General features: G+C 47.1%; 1 protein-coding gene across 1 annotated transcript in view; it reads right to left on the bottom strand.

The window, feature by feature from the left end:
* The window catches only part of LOC307237749 (contactin-associated protein-like 4), a gene marked incomplete at both ends in the record, with an annotated part of 153,711 nt that overhangs the window by 90,727 nt on the left and 38,919 nt on the right, over positions 1-24,065 (bottom strand). The window contains 2 exons of the mRNA XM_080010513.1: positions 3,762-3,909; positions 15,020-15,213. Of these exons, the coding sequence (XP_079866639.1) occupies positions 3,762-3,909; positions 15,020-15,213 (342 nt within the window). The remainder of the gene's footprint in view (positions 1-3,761; positions 3,910-15,019; positions 15,214-24,065) is intronic.

The following is a 24,065-nucleotide window of genomic DNA, read 5'->3' as shown; positions in this document are numbered from 1 at the left end:
GCCGTTGCATCCAGGCACTACCCCATGGAGCAAAAAGGTATGCTGCGCAGACTCCCCCCTAACACTGTCTTGGTTGAGCAGCTGGAGAATCACCAGGTTACATCGGAGACGATGCAGCCAATGAGGGAAGGCAAGTGGGCCACAGCAGTTCCCGAAAACAAAACCCCCAATGCCGACAAATCCAACCCAGCAGCGCCGATCCCTAATCACTCGGGACAGCAGTTCCCATGCCCACAGTAGCCTCTGGTGGGGATGGTGAAAAAAAACCCTGTCTGCTTGTAACCTCTTGCTGGGCACATGAGGAATTGGAGAAGCCCAGTATTCTGGTTAAAATAGGCAATAAGGACACAGACGCTCTCCTAGACTCTGGTAGTGGAGTCAGTTTAATTCGACCTGAATTTGCTAGTGAGCTGATCCAGGAAAAAGAAACGTCTCCTGTGCACATGGCGATTCCAGGTGTTATCCGACCACACAGGTACAAATCCAGACCCCGTGAGGAAATACCATAGAACAGGGCGGAGTATTGGCGAATCTACCCATGCCAATGTTAATAGGGAGAGACTGCAAACTCTTTGCACGGTATTGGAGGCTCAACGTCTGCCCTAGCCAGAGACCGGAGTTATGGGAGTGGACACCACTTCATTATGGTCATAATGGATTATGCCACCCGTTTCCCGATGCCATCCCCCTACGCACTGCCGGTGCCTGGGCTGTCCCTAGAGAGGTACTCTTGCTGTTTCCCCGAGTGGGCATAGCCAAAGGTGATTTTAACCGATCAGGACTCATGTTTCATGTCTAGGGTTATGCAGGACCTCTGTAAAAACCTCAAGGTGAAGCAACCACGTACGTCTGTGTACCACCCCCAGACAGACAGCTTAGTGGAGAGATTTGACAGGACCCTAAAAAGCATGCTGCGTAAAGTAACTGATGAAAATGTTAAAAACTGGGACCAGCTACTGCCACCTGTGCTCTTTGCCATCAGGAGTGCCCCAGAGCTCCACAGGGTTCTCCCCCTTCGAACTGTTGTGTGGTCGCAGAACTCGGGGAATCCTCAACCTGGCCAAAGAAGCCTGGGAGAACCAATCGTCCCCCAACAGGTCAGTGATCGATCACATGTCTAACATGCACCAGCAGATGCTGCGGGTCTGGCCTATGATGCGGGCCCACATGGAAGAATTCCAAACGGCCCAGGCCCGAAACTGCAACAGGGGAGCCAGTGTCAGAGTTCCAGCCGGGGGAGAAGGTTTTGGTCCTGGTCCCCATGATGGAGTGTAAGTTCGCCACCCAATGGCAAGGAACGTATGAGGTTATAGAGCGCAAAGGCCCAGTGAACTACAGAGTGAGACAGGCCGGTAGGCGAAGGAACCAGTAGAGCTACCAAATGTGGGGTTGGTAACTAACTTGTCCTCCCCAGAAGTGATACCAGTACTGAACTGGGAGTGATTGAGGAGTCCTACAGTCGCCTGGTTGTCATGGTACCAAAGCCAGATGATGCAATGACTAAAGATTCATCAGCACCCTTGACCTAACTAAGGGATACTGGCAGGTGCCCCTCAAAGAACAGGAAAAGGAAAAGACAGCTTTCTCTCGAGGGGTTGTACCAATATCGGGTCCAACCATTCGGTGTCCATGGGGCACCAGCTACATTTCAGTGAATGATGGACAGAATCCTGTGACGTCACAGGAACTATGCGGCTGCGTACTTGGAAACTGGAGAGCACCCGCTGCTGGCCACGACCAATTACCAAGAGGCAAGTCACAACATTTTTGGGGCTAATGGGGTATTACCGGCAGTTTGTACCAAATTATGAGGCTCTGGCTCCCCATGTTCTGACCCAAAATAGGCAACTACGACAGGTATAATGGACTGAGGACACTGATCGGGCCTTCTGCACCCTCCGGGAGACCCTCTGTGCTGAACCCATCCTGATGGCGCCTGACTTTACCAAGCCCTTCGTCCTACAAAGGGAAGCCTCAAAGACAGGTTTGAGGTGGTTCTTTCGCAAGTGGTAAATGAGGAAGAGCACCCAGTGACTTATCAGCCAAAAACTGCTGAAGCAGGAAAATTATTATGCAGTGGTGGAGAAAGAATATCTTGCCATTAAGTGGGCAATGGCAACGCTGAAGTACCATCTGCTAGACAGAAAGTTCTTTAGTAATAGACCATGCACCCCTAAGATGGATGGCTACAAACAAAGAACGCAATACTCATGTCACACGCTGGTTCCTGGAATTACAGGCGCTTGCTTTTCAGGTGTAACAGCATCCTGGGAAACTACATGGCAATGCAGATGCCCTGTCCCGGAGAGATGAGTGCCTCTGGGTGGAAAGCAGGTACTGTATATTCACCGGCGGTGGCTGGAAACATGGAGATACCGAGCTGGGCCAGATCAGCAATCAAGGGGCCAGCCTGCAAAGGGAGAGAGGACTCGCCCCTCGCGCGAGGAGAAGGCGACCAGAGTCAGTGGCGGGTGGGCCTCCCTCAGCTGTTGTAAAAGAGTTGAATTTAACCTAGAGCTGTAAGAGGAAACAACATTGTTGAATGGTCAGTTGACTCTGAAGTAAATCTTTCTATTTTGTGTGTCACCAGTAGGACAATGCCAGCAGGGGACAGGAAGGCTGCTGATGCCCCAGACTGGGAAGAACCTTGGTTGTTTTTCTCCCCCACTCTTTCCCCACTCACGATTTAATTAAATGGACTTCAGTTGATTAACCCTGAAAAAGCTTACCTCTGAGCCTCATTCCCCCGCCGAGGTCAACACCATAACACCAAAATATTTTCCATCCTCAAGTTGACTCTGGTTTATGTTTTTAAGGGTTTTACAAAATTAAACAGGTGAGACAGTAATGAAATTCGGTGCTCATTTTAAAGAAAGGTGAGAAATCCAAACGTGAGTGATGAGATGCGTGGCAGGTTTCTTATACAGTAGCTTTATAACACCATTAAAAAAAATTATAACTTTTGTTTTCCTGTTAAAACTCATAAAATAAAACTGTTGTGGAAGCTTGTTATGACTGGGACAATAAAAATATGACTAAATACACACTGGTATATTTTACAGGCTTGTTTTGGGTTTTATAGTTCCTACACTGGCACCAGGGATGGAGTTTAAACCGATAATTTGTGACATTTTCGTTAAAAGATTTGTTTTTATTTATACAAATAAAAATGTAGGGTATAAAGAATAACCAGATCAGGAGACAGGATCCACTACTGCTTTGAGTACTCTGATTACTTAATACTATGATAACTGCTGCTTCCACAATGCTGCAGGACCACTACATACATACACACACACACACCAATATCTCCACCTGTCTACAGCCTCCAATTACACTGTCAGACATTGTATTGAGGTGGGAGGTGGAGAGACAAGTGGGAGCTGAGACAGAGGAGATAGACATACAGACAGACCGGAGACACAGAGAAAAAGACAGACAGACAAACATACAGACAGGAAGCAAGACAAACAGACAGGGAGGAGACAGGCATACAGAGAGAGACCAATAGACAGAGGAGACAAACACAGAGAGAGACGGAGACAGACAGATGGATGAACAGAGAGACAGACAGAGAGGAGACGGACATACAGCGAGACATGCAGGTAGAAAGACAAACAGACGGGGAGGAGACAGACATACAGAGAGACAGATGGGCAGAAAGGCAGACAGACAGGCAGACAGATTGGTGGAAAGACAGACGGACCGACGGGGACAGGCGGACAGACAGGCAGACAGGGTCACAGACGGACAGGTCTTACTGTAGGCACAGCCGTACGTCTCCAGCCGGACCCCGATCCTCCCGTTGGGGTTCCAGTCCAGAGGAACCAGACGCAGGAAGCGAGCGACGACCGTCTGCTGCAGCTTGTACTGGACCACACTGTCTGCATTACTGTTCCCTGGGAAGGACTGAGAGAGAGACGGACAGGTTAGCTGTCTGTCTGTCCGTCTGCCTGTCTGTGTTCCTTCCAGTCGCCTCTTAAAAACAATCTTGGTTCAAAAGACGGTAACCTTCCACCATTGTTTTAAATCCACTGCTTAAAAAGACACTTGTTATTTGAAATATATTCACGAAGAAAAATGATATTGAGGACGAAAAAGTGCTGTCCTTCCAGATATTCCATATTACTCTGTATTTCGTAATATATTACATTTCATTTTTCAGTCAACCAGGTCAAATGAACATGTATTTATTTATACTCATAACAAATGTCAGCTGGGGAACCAGAAAATCCGTAAAATAATGTAAACACACTGTACCCTAAAGATACAGAAACGATAATTAAAATACAGTTTTTATTCACAATTTTACACAAAATCGTGTTATTTATTTTATTTATATCGTTATTTAAAGGACTTTTCATTGTGAATGAGGACATGTCCAGCGGTGAAAACACTGGAAATATGCTCGAAAAACGTCCAAACAATTTCATGTATTTAGTATTAAGGGTTTTCTAACAGTCTACTTAATTCTCCTAAATAATAACGGTGCTGAATGTGCGTCTCTCCCTCTTCCTCGTTTGAAGCTGCATGCAGGTTAAGTGTGCTCCTCGCCACCTCAACCCTTCATTAGCTCTAATTAACTCCTCAGCGCTTTGGACGGATAGAGGTCACATCGCCTCTAATGTTGGAAGGCCAGACCTTGTGTTGGGCTGACAGAGGAGCTTACGAAATGTTTGTGTGTGTGTGTGTGAGTGTGTGTGTGTGTGTGTGAGTGATCTATTGATATGCATGCCTCTTTATGTATGTTTACATAGCATCTTGCCAAACTAACCCCCCTCCCCCTTCGCCTTTTTTCATATTATATCCATAAAGACGTGCATTGGAATAAGTGTGTTTGTGTTTCCACGTGTACATCTGTGTGCATTAGTCAGATTGTGTCAAGTGCCTTATTCTGTTTGCATAGAGTATGTTTTAAATAAACTGAAGTGCATGCGTGCACGTGCAAAAGGCATGTCTGTGTGTGTGTGTGTATGTATGTGTGTGCGTGCGTGCGTGCTTGCGTGCGTGCGTGTGTGTGTGTGTGTGTATCTATTGATATGCATGCCTCTTTATGTATGTTTACACACTGTATTATATAAATTCTGTTCCGTACAAGGTACATTTATATCATCTTGCCAAACGAACCCCCCTCCCCCTTTGCCCTTCTTTCATATTAGATTCATAAAGATGTGCATTGGAATAAGTGTGTTTGTGTTTCCACGTGTACAACTGTGTGCAATAGTCAGATTGTGTAAAGAGCCTTATTCTGTTTGCATAGAGTATGTTTTAAATAAACTGAAGTGCACGTGCAGAAGGCACGTCTGTATGTGTGTGTGTGTGTGTGTGTGTGTGTGTGTGTGTGTGTGTGTGCTCGCGCGTGCGCGTGAATGCACATATGTGTGCAAGACTGCACGTGCATGGGCCTGAGAAGAGGATGCATCCCCTCCACGTGCATGTGTGGAAGTGATGCATCCTCCTGCGGACACTCACGTCAGGTCGTTAGGGACATGATTTACTGCTCAGGACGGTGCCCAAATCAACACACTCGTGTAGAAGTGACTTCCAGTGTCTTTTTTCCAGCATCAAACATAGTCGAGATCGGGAAGAGATGACTACCCGACCAATCAGGACAGGAGAGGACGAGACAAAGTCATTTCAGAAGTCATACCTCGGAGTGATGGGAATGTGGGTGCAGCACGACCATGACATTTAAGTTGACTGTGACGAATAAATATTTTAATAGATTAACCATTTGAATGTATTTTCTGTTCATGTTATGCCACTATCATAGTATAGACCTCGAACAGTGTAAAAATGAAAATAATAATAAAACATCATTTTTAACATTCAACGTTTAAACCTCCCCTTAATTATGGATGGAAATATGATTGTCAAATCTGATCATTTTACAAAATGAGCTCAAATAACTGGGAATAGACGATCATGTAATAATTGGGACATATCTAGTTTGGTTGCGTTGGGGAATAAGCAAAAAATAATAATTGATTGATATAAATGAGTTGTTCTGTCAAATTTAAGCCAATTCGAAACTGAACTTTCTTTCCAAATGCTTAGAACACTCTACTCCATCCAGCGCCGTCATGTCCCTCTCCTCACGCAGGGTGAAAATGGCTCCCGTTGCGTTATATAATCGTGATCCGGGCGGCGCGGTGAAGGAGGGCCGAGTCGGTCGAGCGTTAAGCCCGACAAACGACTCAGTTTCCCGCTGAGGAAGCCGAGCAGTGGCAGCATCTCATTAACTTGCAGAGAGGAGGCTTTAGAAATACGACCCGAGTCAAGGACCAAGGACTCCGACAAGAAAGTCTTACACACTGGGGGAGAGAGAGAGAGAGAGAGAGAGAGAGAGAGAGAGAGAGAGAGCGTTGGCCAACCTTACATTTTCATGTGAACGACCCTTTTTTCCTTTTTTTTCAGTTGTTTTTTTTTACTGACGTGACACATTTTCCGCTGAGAGCGTCCGGAGGGTTCAGACTCATCCCGCTTCTATCTTGACGCCTCAAAGAAGTCCCAGCTTAAGGTCCTGAGCGACAGGAACCTTTTGCCAATCACCGCTTTTTCCTTAATTAACCGCGGCCTCCGTGCACGGAACCGACAACTTTGTTTTTGCGCTTGGGCGGATTTGACGAAACCTGAACGTATTTGAGCATTGATCGAGCACTCGTTGTGGTTTTTTTTTTTCCACAGAACGCATCATCCAGGTCATGTCCCACACAATCTGCTGGAATGACAAGTTGCATGAGATAGCTGAAAAAGTAACACAAACCCCACATTTTAAATGGATGTGAAATTGCAGCCAGTAATGCAATTGTTTTTGCAATATTATCCAAAAAGGTAAAGAAATGGAAAAAGAATCACCCTCGTTACACCACAGTGTACTTTCCATATGTTGATTCCTATGAATGTTATTATTGGAATAAGCTATTGGAATAATTTTAAGGAGGAGAGATAAAAGAAAGACAGAATCATTGCATTTCCGATGCACACGCTAACAGGAATAAGGTGAGTAACCAAATTTAAATGGGATATTTTGAATAAGCTGTTGAAGTATTTGCCTTATTTGTATTCCGTCAACCGGCCCAGTTCACATTGAGGCTTATTCATCTGTCGAAACATCCAGTGGAAGTTACATCGCCCGGCTGAAGTGCGTCCTTCGTTTGGAGGACGCACTTCAGCCGCCGCCGCCGCCGCATTGTAAACGATCTGAATCCTCATTGTGGACGCGGAAAGAAGAAAGAAAAAAAAGAGCAACAGGCTGCGTGCTGCTCCGACACAGCGGCCAGTACCGGCCCTTGCTCCTCCTGCACCTGCTCATTGAGAGGCTGTCCCTGCTAGAGGGGCGTGTCCGTCAGTTAGAGTAGCGACGGGCACTCCTGATAGCGTGGGAGCCAGCCGGCCCACTAACCCGTATTAGCCCCAAGCGGCCCCCAGAGCCTCTCGAGGGTTCTAACAGATTTGCCCTTTTAACTAGTCCAACCCCAGCGAGCCCTCCTGGCTCCTGCACCTTCGTCATCGGTGACTCCATCACACGCCACGTCGGGCTTAGAAGGCCAGCCACAGTTCATCTGGGGCCAAAGCACAAGACATTGAAACTAATCTTAGAGTACTGCCAAGCCACAGGAGCAGCCACAAGAAACAGGCCCCCAGGCTGATGCCAGCTATTCTGATATAGTTATTCATGTCGGCTGTAACAATGTGAGGATGAGGTGGTCAGACGTCACAAAGAGTAACGTAGCTAGAACTTGCGATCTCGCCAGAAAGATAAGTCACCATCCAGTAATTCTCTCTGGTCCCTTGCCTGCGAGAGCCAGTGATGAAAGGGTCAGTAGATTAGTGTCGCTAAACTGGCGGCTGGCTAAGTTCTGCAGCTATCAGGGACTCCCCTTTGTAGATAACTGGCCCTCCGTCTGCGGGGGGACCGGACTGGCTGAGGTTGGACGGCCTTCACAATTACAGGGAGGGCTCACTCTTTCTAAGAACATGGATATATGTTTGAGTCTTCTCACTCTAAGGCAGGTCAGGACACAGGTGAGTAGAGAGCCTGGTAGTACCACTTTAAAAGGTGTGGACTAGAGCCCAGTCAAGGTAGGGCAGGTTGTAGGGTGTAGACTGCCAGTTTAGCTAGTATTATGCGGGACAGTAGAAACCTGCCTAACGTACATGAGAGGACACGTCCTGCAGACAGAATGATGTAGTACAGACTGGTGTAGTATGAACTCTGTTGGACATACTTCTCAGATGTTTTTCTTTCCTAATCACAGTGTTTGTGGAATACCCAGCATTTCCCCCCCCGACATCCACTCTCTCAATTTTCCCGCCACGCTTATAGTTCTTAGAATTACAAATCAGGTTATAAACAATGCAATCTTACTGAATAATAATACCAGGGAGGGAATTGGGGTAAAGGGCATCGACCGGCCTACCTAATGAGAATTGGTCTAATGGATAAATCAAATCACTCCTCTCCAAAGAATTGTTAGTTAATGATTTGATTTGATTTGATTTGAGACTAAAACCTGGATATCATGGCTCTATGTGAGACTTGGTCAAGGCCGAACGATTTCTTACCACTAAACGAAGCTTCTCCACCAAACTTTGTTTGCGCCCATGTTGTGCATTCATCCAAGAGAGGTGGTGGCCTCGCCCTTATCTCTGAATCTAATTTTGAATTTAATCCTAAATCAAACAATGACTGTAAAACATTTGACGTTCTTGTTACGAGGTCCTCAACACCACTGCCCATTTACCGAGCAGTGATCTGCTGTCCTCCTGGCCCCTGCTCCGGCTTCTTAGATTAATTATCTGACTTTGTTTCTGACATGGTGGTGCACACGGATAATATATTAATTATGGGTGACTTTAATATCCATGTGAACTACCCGTCTGAACCCCTTAGCAGGGCGTTCCAGACAATAATTCAAACATTTTGCTTTACGCAGCTAATACATGAACCAACCCATGACAATAGTAACTCCCCAACACCTCTGCTATGTCTGACCACTATTTCATAAAATTTAAAACCTTAATTCACTGCCAGTGTTCCAACGAGGACCAGAGCTATAGCAGCCATAACATTTGTGCCTTAACTACTACTGCGCTTTTTTACCAATTGTCCCATTAAGATAGAGATTTAAGGTGCTTGGCCTCAACCCCAATCAAATCCTTCCAATAGTGAGAAAGGAACAGGCACTGAAGCAGATGGTATAGATATCCTTTCACACCTTGATGCAGTATCTCTTGAAACTCTATCACAGTAGGTAGGTTCAGCAAAACAGACAACATGCTTACTTGGCCCACTCCCTGGAAAGCTCATTAAAGAACGGTTTCCAATTCTGGGACCCTATATTTACATTATTAACTCATCTCTCTCCTCTGGCACTGTACTTACGGCTTTCAAGTCAGCCATGATTAGACCCTTACTTAAAAAACTCAACCCCAACCCTGTCTTAGCAACTCGAGGCCAGCCTCAAATCTTCCCTTCATCTCCAAAATTCTTAAAAAAAAAATCATAGCACAAGAGATTACCAATCACATGTCCTCCAGTGGTTTGAATTATTTCAGCCAGGATTCAGAGCCCTCAACTCCACTGAGACGGCCCTCACAAAAATGGTTAATGATATTATATTACCAATGGACACTGACACCTCATCAGTAATACTATTACTCCACCTCCAGCGCTGCTTTTGATACTGTTGATCATAACCTACCGCCAGATCGTCTTGACACGTGCATTGGCATTAGAGATTTGTGACTTTCCTGGTTTATATCTTGTCTTTCAGAGAGGACACACCGTGTAATTCAAGGCAACGTGATCTCTGATCATTGTAATGTTACTTGTGGAGTCCAGCAGGTATCGGTACTTGGTCCTCTGTCGTTTAGTATTCATATGTTTCCACTTGGAGATATTATACACAAATACAACATCATCTTTTATTGTTAAGCTGATGATACCCAACTATACATGCCCTTAGAACTAGCTAAGCCACGCAATTATCGTACTCTAGAGGCGTGATTTGCTGAATGTAAACAGTGGATGTCTTGTGATTTCCTGCTTCTCAACTCTGAGAAAACTGAGATGCTGCTTATTGGTCCTGCCAGACACAAGCACCTGTTCAACAATACCGCTCTGAACTTTGATAGCAGTCCTCAGAGACGCCGTAGCAGCGTTGACCAGCGCTGCTACTTCTGTAGAAATGTTTAAATCGAGACCTAAGACTCGTTTATACCGTCCAGCATTTGGTCAGCCACACCTTTCAGCTGGCCTCTCAGCCCGCCCCCACCCTTCAGCACTGGGACGTGACGTCTGGGGGGGGGGGGGGGGGGGCTGCCGCTACCGCGGACCTGATGATGACCGCTTCGGTGGAGGCGTCCGCCTGTGCCGCTCTGCACCGGCAAACACGCTCTCATCCTGTCCGGCGTTTACACTGCGTCCTACAGAAGTAAAAGATCCTGTTAATTTGTCAATATAATATTATCATACAGAATGCAAACAGAATAAGGCTCTTTACACAATCTGACTAATGCACACAGTTGTACACGTGGAAACACAAACACACTTATTCCAATGCATTGTCATTGGCCACTCGGCCTCCATGGCGGCCTGGTCCCAAAGGGTTTTCTGGGAGCTTTTCCTCGCCCGGCTGGGGGTTCAGACGAGGGGGGGGGGGGTTCAGACGAGGCGTCGATTTCTCTGTGAAATATGAGTTTGTGAATCCCTTTGAGGCTGCGTTGTGATTAAGGGCTACAGTGTATGAATCAGCTTGACTTGATTTGAGCAGTCAGGAGCAAGGGATGTGACCGCCATGTAAAATTGTGTCGTGTGTTTTAGGGGACACTCTCCCAAAAATGCGCCCGTTTCTGCGCTCGCCGAGAGCGCCACGATGCAGGTGTCACATGCCAGAGCTAAGCGAAATAGGATCAAATAATCTGTCAATTTGAATACGCTCCGGGTTTTATTCCCGATCACATATTACGAATGCATGACAGTTGTATTTTTGGGAATATCGCCTCTTCCTTTAGTGTGCATGCGAAGAAGAGATAAGGGACTGTGCACACACAGAGGGAGTGATAGACGGCGCTACGGCTCAGACAATCAGAGTAAGATTCCAGCAGAAAAGGCGTGGAGAGAGAGGGAAGAGAGGGGGAGAGAGAGCGAGAGAGGGGGGTAGAGAGAGAGAGAGAGAAAGTGTCGGAGAGAGAGAGAGAGAGAGAGAGAGAGAGAGAGGGGCAGGATAATAGAGGGACACAGTTTGAGGGACGGCGGGAAGAAGCATTACGATCCCTTCCAGCTGAGAGGAAGCGATAGAAAGAGCAGAAAACGACTGACAGGCGGAGTGTCACTCATCCTCAACACCTCCACCCACTAAGCAGAGGGAGGGAGGGGGGGGGGGGGTAGAGAGAATAGGAAAAGCATAGTCTCCCCTTCTATTCTGTGTGTATTTGTCCCTGTCTAGTGGAACTAACCAACACTGTATTTTCACAAAAACCACAACGGATTTTGATTATTTCATTATTTTCATTCATCAGGTCAGGAAAAAACGATTCAAAATGACATTCTTCAAGTGGAAATCCATGGGAATATTTGTGTTGGGTGGTTACATTTCAAAAGTCCCAGAATTCTGTTGCACACGGCTTGTTTGAGATGTTTTGTTTATAACATCCGGGTTTAAATGTGTTTTTGATTGACTGATTCTTTTTTCTTGCTCACTTGAGGTGGTGGTGGATATATTTGCGTTTTTTGTGAATATTCATCCATACTGACAGTTTACTGACCACTTAAGCTGATTAACCGCTGCCATTAACTTCTTGTGCGCTTGGCGGACCCCGCCAACTACAATGTAAACCGCATATAGAGGAGCAGCATGTAGAATGCAAATACATTGAAATGGCCGTTTCTTATAAAGTGGCAGGTAAATAAATATGGGATAAATATAAAACGTGAGACTTTCTTCAACAAAATAATCTCATGGATTACTGCTTTAAATTGCCGATATTGCTGGCAACTAAGCACAGTGGAGCTGAATAATGGGACAAAGAGAGAGAGCCTCATTCCTCGGCGCTCTCAGGCTGAGCTTCTGCAGCCGCAGAGGCGCTTTGAAATGCAGCGTGGATTTAAATCCTCGCTCACCGACAACTTTCCCAGCTGTGAGAAGCCGTAAGCGGCCGGCTCCCCAAACCTGCGGGGTCTCAGCGTCGGGATTAGTCGTGCTTTCCTGGGTGCCAACACGGTTCCTCGAGAGAACTTCAAACCAAAAGCTCTCACTCTCCTCTCCAACGCCGTGTGCCTTCCGAGCAACAGCAAGCATCAAAAAATAGCACCGTGTTCCGTTCGGAGCCAGCTTTGGGTTCTCATATAAAGTCGATGCAGAGAGATACATGCTCCCACTTTGCTCACAGGGTTATTATCAAGACTTTGCCAATGACACCATTTTTTAATAACGTGCCAAAATGTAATACATTTGACCTTGATAATGTAATAACAACCACATTCTGTGAAGAGCTTTTGTCATTTTATAATTGCATTTTGTAATAAACATCTGGAATGCGATACAAATGCATTATGTTATAACACACCAAAACTGCCGTCTTCGTTTATATCACGCTTCACACTTGAGAAGATGAGAAAATCTATAACCTGTGGCAGGTTATTATTACATATTGTGTTCAAGATGTTCATTATAAAATGCAGCAAGCTAACACAAAATGTGATTGTTCCTAAATAATAAAGTTCAGCTTTTGCAAGTTATTACAAAATGCGTTGATATCAAAAAATGTAATGGTACAGTACAGAATTCCTAATCAATAATCTATCTCTCCTCCATTAGAGACATCCAAAATGCTTCCTTGTGTCAAAAAAGACGAAAAGAGAGTCGGACATATTGTATGATGGCGGCTGTTGGCATTACATTTTTGAATTTGACATTTAACTATTCTCCAATACAATATTGAACTATATAATACCGAGCTTGAAATTGGATCGGTATATCTGCTATATCAGTATTGGTATTGGCATTTCTTCCTGATACACGCTGTGAATCATCCAGATAATGTCCCACAAAATGTGCCGGGAAAACAAGTTGCATAAGGAAGCAGCTTAACCCGAGGTGAGGAAACTGTCTGCCGGCAACACAGAGCCCAAATTTAAAATGAAAAGATGTGAAATTGCACCCGGGAATGGATTTGCAGTGGATCTTTCAGTGGTACAATGGATGGCGGAAAAAAAATACTGCACTATATATGTATACTGATATACTGATATGGAGAGCCCGTCCAGGAAGTTGAATGAGATGCTTCGTCATGGTTTGAGATATTTCGTAGGCAAACAGACAGAGGGGAAGGGGAAGACAGGGACCGAGGGGAAATCGGACCTCCGGCCCCACATGGGTACGTGGAACCTGAAGAGTGAATACACTCGGCCCCGTGGCCAACAAGGGTCCCCGCATTGGCCTCAGCCCTCGCCGATAAACAGAGGCTCTGCTCTGTTTTGTGACACTTGGAATCGGAGCAGTGTTCGGCGGAACGAGGCGGGCCGCCCCCGCATCGCGGCGGACGGAGCGCACAGCGGAGGAGGACCCGTGCGGCCGTGACTCAGAGCACAGAGCGCGTGCCGTCCAATTCCTCCGTTCCCCGCGCTCTGCGCGACATGCTGCCGAGTCGGCAGAAACACCCCAAAAATCCCCTCCGGCGGGAAATGAAAAGACATCTTTGGGAAGAAGGAAAGACTTCTAAACTTGAGGAATAGGAAACCTTGTCGTCTCTAGTTTTGCAGTTGTGACGTGTCGCAATGCATTATGGGATGTTCCTCTTGCATAATAGGACATTTCATTGGGTGTGGTATGTCATCCTGGTACCTTTTAAATACTAACGCTGCATATTATGGTTTTCGGACACACTAAACACTCATTTGGTGTGCTAGTATGCTCTAGTCGACACTAGTAGAATATGTCACATTAAAACAAAACAATACCTTCTTTTTGATATATTCAGATCTGCTAATATGGCCAATTATCAATGCCTTAATAGACTTTTGCCAATAACATCATATATATAATATATAACGTCATTTACCAGAGACCTTTGTTGCTCATTCAGACACCAATGGAGGCGACCATGCAAGGCTCATCAGGAGCAGTTAAGGGGTTAAGTGGCTCAAGGCGCCGGGGGATCGAAGCGGCAATCTTCCATCACTAGACGACCGGCGCTAGCTCCTCCTGAGCCTCCTGTCCTCAAAAGACCATTATTACAGTCTGTTCTCAGCTTTCCCTCCATTGTAAGGTCCTTGTCTAAGTGGATGCTGGGCCGATCCATCATCACTTTGGTCCCAATGTAAATGTGTAAATCTGGTCAATTTCAACATTATTAGCTTTATGCAAATGTCATTTGGGGAAAGGTGACATTCCAAACTCATCCTTTTATCACTTTATCAAAGATCTCTATCTGACAAAGTCGAGGAATATTGCATTTTTGTAGAATCAGCTTCCCTCCGGACACCTGCCCCGTCAGCTGATGGAGGCTGAGGCATTTGGCTGCCGCTACAGTCCAGTCAGCACGAGCCGACCGGATATTCCCCTCATTGGTCCATTCATTATCAATGAGGACCCACAGGACTTGGCGGGGCTGGAACTGGTCCCACTTAGACCACGTGGCTGAAGATACGAGGCCCAAACAAAACTGGCTTTTATGGTCAGTGAATGCAAATCATCACACTGAAGTGGAGATGATTTGTCGATGGCTTCAGGTGGCGATGGCGACAACGGCAGCCCAGTCCCACGTCCTCGTTGGCCAAATTGCCGCAAAGATCGTTTTTTACGTCCATGTAATGAGAGGAACTGATGAGATCATCAAATCCAGTGCAAATCAGTGCAAAAGGAAGAAGTGACATCTGTAGTTCCCCCAGAAGAGAGGGACGAGGGCGTCTACTCCACCTCTTGCGTTCACTCTACTCTACCTTTCATCATCATCATCATCATCATCACTTATCCACTGCAGTGCTACATGCTTCAGAGTGTGGGACACTCACCCCGATGCTGTCCTCCTGGCGGTACTGCTTCCAGTTGTGTCCCGTGTCGCTGAACATCAGCGCGTAGGCCGTCAGCCAATCAGAGCTGCCGTAGCGCCCCTGCGTGGCCACGCCCGTGAGCCTGGTCCGCCGCCCCAGGTCCACCTCCAGCCACTGGTACCGGTCGGAGTCCAGGGGAGACCAGCCACCAGCCCCTGGAGAGAGAGAGAGAGAGAGAGAGAGAGATTATGATCAGATGGATTTCTTCACAAAATCAATTTTATGTGTCCCAATAAAAGCTTGTTGAATTATTATTATTAACAGTATTTGATCTAGGGAGGTTTTAATCAGTCTGAAATAAGATTTATTTTAAAAGGTGTATCTTTTGTTTTTATTGGTTGACCTTTTTCCTCCCTAAGGAAATCCCAAAGAGGTTTTGGAACAATAGTAAATACTCTGCATGTATAAGCTTTCTACTTGCTTTCTTGTGTGCTCGATGCATGATGTTTAAATTTGTCTTCAATCTTAAATCTTGGTGCAAAACAAATCGACTATCATGGACGCACTGTTTAGAGCCTACAGAGAACTCAGATCATCACATTACAGTGAGGTCACAGGAAGACACATTAGGGCATTGGGAGATTCACCAAGAGATGAGAGATAATAACCAGAGGGGACTCCACCCACACGAAGGAGCAACTACTTAACTTACTTGACCTTGACTTACCCCGCCTGACCTACTTCAACTTAGCTTACTTTATCGTACTGTACCCTAACCCTCCTAACTTACCCAACCTGACCCTGCCTGAACTTTTCCCACCTTCCTTGCCCTTCCCGACGCTACCTTGCCTTACTGTACCCTGCCTACACCACTTCACCACACCTTCCCTTTCCTCCAACTTGTTGTAATGTAAGATAACCCATATCTGACGAGACGAGATTAGATCGATGATATAAGATAACCCTTGAATAATGACGGCCAAGGCTGTGGATGTAGACCGGCATTAGCCGGGAACACGTTGAGGTGACACGGTGGGATCTCCGGGCGAATCTCCAGCCTTGATGTATTGATCGGTTGCGGCACGCCAACAGGTTGTCGTCCTTCACGTACAAATGGCTGCAATCAGGGGCTGTCGCGTATCCTATCGATTAGCTTTGCGGAACGCCAGGAGGCCTCAATTATTTTCCATGACCAATATCACTATTAAGAGGCTGCGATGCTGTGAAATTGAGAGATACAGTACGGTAAGCCGGTGGCAGTGTCTCATTTTCCAGATAAGGGGAGATCGATTAGGGGTGATGGAGCAACGTATTGACTACTGTGGTATTACACAAGGTTAGCAGGTAGGGACCCATCTGACGGAGTATGAGGTACAGAGTATTGATTAACTTTACACGTGTACTGCCTATCGGTACACCGGTGACACCAGCTCTAATCGATATGAAACTGTGGTGAAAGGCATTCTTTGGGTTGTGCCGCTTTAAACCGCGCTTCCTCATGTGAATCCACCAGAAACAGAGCTGGACCGGACAGCCCTCAGCCCATTACGCTCCGACGGCTTGTTATTTCTCCCTCCTCTTTAAATCCTGTTGACGAACACCAGTCCCCATTATACTTGCTTGGATTCCGGGGCTGCGCTTCCCAGAATGCCCTGAGATTTGGGCTATTTAAAAAAGCTCGGCCTCCGCTCTGCCCACCCTGCGCCGGAACAGACGCAACAGCCCGAAGCGAGCCGGCGCCTTTCCTCTATCTTCCATGTCCCGCTGCCTCCGATGGCCGACCTCACGCTGGGAGAGATACAGCTGCTTTTCAGTTCGCTTGTCCACTTTCTGGTTCACCGCTCAACCGGCGCCAGCGCCACAGTCTCCCCTCCTGAGTTACTGCGGATTGAGTTTGCGGTTATTATTACGCCTGCATGACACCGAAAGGGTCACGGGTGAGGTTTTTTTTCCCCCCGACGCCGTCTGAAGGCTTAGGGTTGGAGGTAGCCGCCTGCTCGTCCAATTCAGGCCTGTTCGGCGGCTCCAGGCTGCGACTGTGGTGGACACACAAAAGACCTGCACTGGAGTTGGACCAGTGCCGCCTCATCAGCGGTTTAAATAGGGACGTTTACGAACAATATACACCAGATTAGGATTCAAAGAGATTTCACGCACTGCATCCAAACGTCAGCCCCGTTCGCGTCTAAGCATTGCCGCAACATCTTGTCGCGCAAAAATAGCTTTTTATTATGTGGAACTCAATGTCGAGCCTTTCTGGGGGTGTCGAGGGCCTAATTCGGCAAAACATCGGCGAGCGTAGGCTCCCGCTTGATATCCTCATCGAAATGCGACAATCACGCTGGTTGTCGCAGCTTGGTACCATTTAAGACACCGGGAGCCGGCTTATGGAGATTTATGACGGCACTGCCTGAGGTTCTCCCCTTCAGCGTGGGTACAGTGTGTAGAGCGGTTTGGCTGGACTGGGTTTCCGTGTGCAGCCCCCTGATTACCAGCACAAGGGATTTAATGTCGGGTCCCGTGTATTTTTGTCCGGCAGAATGACTCCTCCTGGCTTGCATCGAGACGTCCCATGTGTCGGACACGCTCCTTCATCCGCTATTCGGCCGTGTCACCAAGCTGCCGTGCGCTGGTGGTCTCACGTGCAGCCACGAGAAATGACCCCTCGGGGTTTAACCTCACCATACAATCCTCCAATGGGATCAGGACGCCGTCAATAGTGGTCATAAATGTAATTATATATAATCCAGTTATCACATTTCCACTAAAAAGCCTCTTTATCTGAAAATAGTTAAGGGATTTGAGATTCACAATTTTTCGCAATCGAGAGACTTTTCTTTTTTTTACACGATGGAAAAACAGGCAATAAAAGCTTATTTTTTTTCACCTCAGTAGTTTCACCAAACAAGTTTGGGACACTAAGCGTGATACTAGTAAATTGACTGCGAGTGATTCATGCCTGCATCAAACAGGGAACGTTGCTCAAGCATGTTTGTTGCTGACTTATTGTTAAAGTATCACAATCTACAAAACAGATTTTACGTATTTATTTTCCATAATGCAACACGTAATCCAAACGCAACTCAGTCATTATTAACGTGTTATTTATGCATGTTTGGATCAAAACAAACTGCTCAATCGGACTCTTGTGTGTGATGGTCATGTGTGCGTGTGCGTGTGCGCGTGCGCGTGCGCGTGCGTGTGCCTGTGAGTGTGTATGTGTGTTTGTGATGGGATGGACTGGGATCTTGGGGAGGACATCTGTGCAGAAACAGTTGAGTTGATGGAATGGTTTGCTACCCGATGAAGACACAGTGAATTCTGAAAAGGGCAGGGAAGGGTTGTGCGTGTGTGTGTGTGTGTGTCTGTGTGTGTGTGTGTGTGTGTGTGTGTGTGTGTGTGTGTGTGTGTGTGTGTGTGAGAGAGAGAGAGACTGAAAGTGCTGATTCAGGTTAAAGGCTCGCCTCAGAGCCTCTGCGCCAGATGTATGCATTACTAAGGAGGGCACTAACACCTCCCCTGCAGCGTTTATACACACACACACGCACGCACGCACGCACACACACACACACACACACACACACACACACACACACACACACACACACACACACACACACACACACACACACACACACACACACACACACACACACACACACACACACACACACACACACAATTCCACATACTTATTTAAAGTCTGAAAGAAGGAAAAATAACAAAGAATATAAGCCACACAAACATTCAGAGGATACCAAAGAGCCTGCTCTCACACACACACACACACACACACACACACACACACACACAGACACACACACACACACACATATATATATGCACCTGAGCTAAAGCAGTGAAGTGGCCTTTAGAAAATGGTGATCACAGCCATCCATCTCCGGAGCCCCTTGACATTAGGGCGCCAGCGCGGCGGCGTGCAGCACAACAATACACATGCAGCCGGCGTGTTCATTTCCCCAGCTCACCTGGAATATGTCAAATATGATCTTTAACAGACGGGAGGGAAGGCACATGGCTTAAACTTAACTCCCCCTAAAAACAGAAAAGGTCCAAAAAGTCTAGCCGGAGCCCACGTATCTGAAAGAAGCAGCAGCAGTGACTCTTCCAACATTTTAAAGCATCGGTGCCCGTCCTTTGGTCAGGGAGTCAACAGTGAAACTAGGATCCAAACAGCCGTTGTTGTACATTCTCTAGCATCTCGTAAATTAATGACGGTGAGGTTTAACGGTTAATTGATTCATTCATTTTGCCGGGGACCCCCTGGACCCTCTCGAAGGATCCCTGGGGGTCCTGGGAACCTACGTTGCGAACCACAGCTCTACGGGACTGGGGTTAGGATTTTTTTGCTCAGTGGAGACACGGAGAACTACGCCACGTCGCTCGTAGCTTCCTGACGCGGGTGGGGGTCATGACGCCGACGTTTTGAACAAGCTCCGTTTCACCTCCTCAGCACAAATACACAGAAAACAGTTTTGAGTTTTGACAAATGTCTGCCCTGCAAGGCGTTTTCCCAAAGGTTTGTTTACAGTTCCTAAAACGTTATTTTCACAGAGAAAATGCGGCCGAGTGCAGTGTGGGGAGGGTGTGGTTTGAGCAGCCACACCTGTCCTGGGTCTAGGTGACTGGGTCCCAGGATCAGAGTGGCTGCACGCCTGTTGCTCATCGATTGGTCTTATGAGCAACAGGTAAAACCCCCATCCCCACACTCAGGAGGGGAGCCCTTGTCAGGACATGCTGCCCATCTGCTCCGGGCTTGTTCCACCAAGCCCACTCTCTCCACTAAACTTGTGTTTTCCACCCCGTCATCCGTGTCTCTGTGGCGGGGGGCCCCGAAAACGCCACACAGTTGGAATGTGGTCGGCGAGACTACCACACCGTGACATTCAAGGGATTAGCAAATTGACTGAGCACTGACCTGAGCTTTGAATGAAGGGCTTTTCAGAGTTCAGTTCAAATATCTAATTAGACCTCGTTAGGGAAAAGTGCACCTCGCGACCTTCTGAGTTGAACGGCAAGTTGCACAAGCCGAGCAGTCATGAGGATCCAAAAACGTTCTGGACAAGCACACAACCAAAAACCACAATTTGTAATAATTCTGTCACGCGCCTTCTCTCCGTCAGTGTATATCTCCATCTATAGATCTGTGAAGTCAATCACCGCCTCCCGCAGGATGGTTCCAGCTCCTGAGGACCGGGAGTGCGTCGCCCAATCCCTGACTGATTGTCTGTTTGCGGCTCGTCTGATCACTGCGACTGTCTGCTTTTTAGAAGTGCAGCCAGAGGCTAATAAAGACTTCTCCGGCAAAGACGTCTCCACCAGCCCAACAAAGGGAGACAGCAGACACACTGACCTTTAGCCATGAAGGTCAGACAATTGGAGGAAAGAAGAGGAGGGAGAGCGAGAGAGAGAGAGAGAGAGAGAGGGAGAGAGGGAGCGAGAGGGAGAGAGGGAGAGAGGGAGAGAGGGAGCGAGGGAGAGCGAGACAATGAGAGAGCAGGACACTAAGACAGGCATAAGAGAGGGAGAGAGAACGAGAAGCAGGAGAATAATTGCACCCGGCAAAAGCAAAGACAGAGTATTTATGAGTTTGGTCTACTTTTATATATACCTTATATACATTATATATACCCGTTGAGCCATACGTTTATCGTTTGAATTGAAGGTTTATTGCATATTCCAAAATCTTTCCATTTGTTTTATCTTGTTATGGCTTGTTATTGCCTGCTCTTTTGATGTGAGACGCTTTAACAGCGCAATTTACCTCCAGGCATGAATCAGGTATTGATCTGTCTTTCTCTGTCCCTTGTCTGACTTTCTGTCCTTCCCACTGTCTGTCTGCGTCCCGCGCTAAAGTCGTTCTCCAAGCGTCTCCATCTCTTCTATGGTTGAAGGGAAAGAGTCTGAAATTGCCTTTTAGAGTGGATGAACGGACAACTAATCAACCGACTGATGGCTCATCAGGAATGCGCCGATCATGCTGCAGACACACAGGGGGCGTGGCGGCGTGAGATGGGCGGGGGAGGGGGGCGGGGCGAGGACAGATAAGGACACAGAGAGAGAGACAGGCAGCTGGGCGAAGAACGTATTACTTGCCAGACAGACAGACAGACCGACAGACAGACAGACAGACTGAAATACTTGCAAAGAGGGGCAGAAAGACGCGAGGGGAAGATTCAACTCGATGTTTGAGGCGGTTTCAGACAAGTCGCTCAGTAAAAAGCAAAAGAAATACAAATAAAAGGAGTCGATCACTTTTCCGACTCATTGTTCATTTGCGACAGTGTCGGGTGAAGGGTCTTTTGGTTTTTTTTTTTCTTTCCAACGTGTTTTATCGTTCAACTTTTTCGACTTTTGCAGCTTTTTTTTTGTTGCGAATGGAGTCCTCCCGGGACTCATTTGATTTCGTCGCAATTATTCATTCAGGCAGAAGGGTGCAAAGTGCCCATCCCAAAAATGACCGAAACGATTTGTTTGGGCAGAGAAGTGCGAAGCGCAAATCAGCCACGTCCGCCAGGGATGACGCCAGCAGCCTCGGCATCATAGTCGAGAGGCAAAGATTCACACGTTCGCCGGCTGACTGGATGGAAACTTGAGCGGCTTGTTGGGCTGGTGGCGGCGCTGCCCCGGGCGCCCACAGCTCTCCTCGCTTCCCAAACCCAGATTCAGGCTCCGCCCGCCCGCCCGTCTCGCTGCAGTTACTGCGTCGGCGGGGCAAACAAAAGATCCCTTTCGCCGAGGTGACTCCAGAGGCCCGAGTCGTTTCGAAGATTTGTTCGCCGAGAGCGAAATCGCTTGCGTCCCGTCGTATCGTCTTGCGTCAGCAGAACCGAAGAGGACGGGCGGACAGCCAGACAAAATAACCAGGCGGTCAGAAAAAACAGACGGAAAAACAAATGGGCGGTTAGGGATACAGGAGCATGGAAAGGAGACGGGTAGCAGCAGAGACAGACAGGTAGATTAGCCGTGTAATGAGACCCGGAGGAGGGACAGACAGCTGCGGGCTGCGCTCATTTGCATAACAATACCAAGAGAGGACGGTAATTTGGGCAGGCTGATAACATGTCAGACAGTAGAGGCGAGACCTAACAGGAAACTAATGGACCACACGCCGAAGTGACAGCGGCTCCGGGTTCAGGCGGACGGCAGGTATTTCCCGCGGTTTGAACCTGACACATTTCCAATGAAGTTTTACGTTGTTTTTTTTTTAAGCAGATAAACAGCAACGCGGAACACGGGGATCGATGGCCACTGGCACTGCTACAGTGAGTCACTCTGAAACAAGAAGTTCCCAATTATTTTTAATTCAACGCTGAAATTGAGGCTTTTTAGAAAGTTATTACCAAAGTGCAATCACCATTTCAATGTCTATTTCAGCCATAAATTGTATCCATGAACAACTCTCAGCGTGGCCACAAGCAAAGGAGGAAATCATTTAAAGGACACTTCCAGCTAATTTCACTTCCTGCTTCCTGGAAAATGGGACGGGTTCATTTCACGGTGAGTGGACGTGCCAGCTTGGATCATCATACTCCACTTCTTGCCGAGTTCCATTTTAACAAGAGCTGGAAACTATAAAGTTGTGATGCTAAAAAAAAACAAGATTCTTCCCACACCTGTGTGAGAGGGACGGGAGTGTAGGAGGAGAAGCGTAAGACCTCAGAATATCCAAAAACGGAGCACTTTGTGATGGGCACTTTCTTATTATGCTGGTATTGGCTTATGGACCACATTGTGGTGCACGTTTTGGGGGATATCTTTTGATATTTCATGTGATCATATCTGACTCATTACATTACGGGATCACTGTCATTAAAAACCGGCACGTTACATTACCTGCTGAGGAAAGTGACTCATGAGTGTGCTGTGGCAGATCCGCCTGCCACACACCACTAGAGTGGCGTCTCCGGGTCCCTCCGGCACAGAGACACAGGTGATGGGGGTGAAAAGTACCAGTTTTATTATAAAGAGTTGGCAAGGTGGAACAGGCCCAGAGCAGATGGAAAATGTGTCCTGACAAGGGCTCCTCTCCTGTGTGTGTGTGTGGCGATGGGGGTTTTGCCTGTTGCTCGTTGATTGCTCTAACGAGCAGGAGGCGTACAGCCACACCGATTCCCAGGCCCAATCACAGTACCCAGACCCAGGACAGGTGTGACTGCTTAAATCACACAACCTCCAGTACTTTTGAATGAACCCCCCCCCCCCTTTCTTTGCGATGTTCTTGTGCCTTTCACCCGCAAATTCAAAACAATGCCATTAGCTCCGCGACGTAAAGGCTGTCCTCTCTGCCATCTCGTTAGCTGAGCTCCACATGCGCGTAGACGTGTGAGGAGAGTGGCAACGAAAAGCCAATCAATTTAGACGATCTAAGGCTGACCTTTCACCTCTAACCGATCACATTTGCCGCTGTAGAAAGAAGCCCCGCCCCCTCCCTCGTGGGTAGGTCGCACAAACAAACGCACCGCAAACACGCCGGCAGTGGAGCGGCAGAGTCCAACACCCGGCTGACAAATGAGGGCCACACACATCCAGAGTTTGGCGGGTTTTTTGGGATATTCAAGTTCCCACCCCAAGCAGATGGTGAATATCCCGTGTGTAAAATATGTCGACGGGACATGCCGACGAAGATGGGCAACACCACAAACTATATTTTATATAGATTTTTTGTGTGTATTGGGTGTATTTGGGTGTATTGACGGGACTTATTTTATTTGGAATATCATGCACACGCAGAGGGGGCTCACTTTTCAAAAGAGAATATTATAAATCGACATGCCTCGATGATGTCATTCTTCATACAGCCTGCCTATCGACTGTTTTTGAGCTCAATAAACACGGATGATATTTGACTGTAATTTCTCCCATTTGTCGGGGACATTGAAATCTTCCAGGACAGGTGGACCGGCACCAATGTTTTCCATTTTTTCCCCAACCCCGGTGCGAATGCGTCGGGGATTTTCGTCTTTTTTTGTGGCAACAAAAGGAGCAGGGGAAAACATTTTAACAGTAAGGGGTCGCTTATTTAAAAAACGTTGCCAAATTACTG

Source organism: Zeus faber, assembly GCF_960531495.2.
Source record: "Zeus faber genome assembly, chromosome: 12".
In the NCBI taxonomy this organism is placed as follows: Eukaryota; Metazoa; Chordata; class Actinopteri; order Zeiformes; family Zeidae; genus Zeus; species Zeus faber.
Note: the sequence above shows the minus strand (reverse complement) of the source record. Positions and strands in the feature narration are given on the sequence as shown.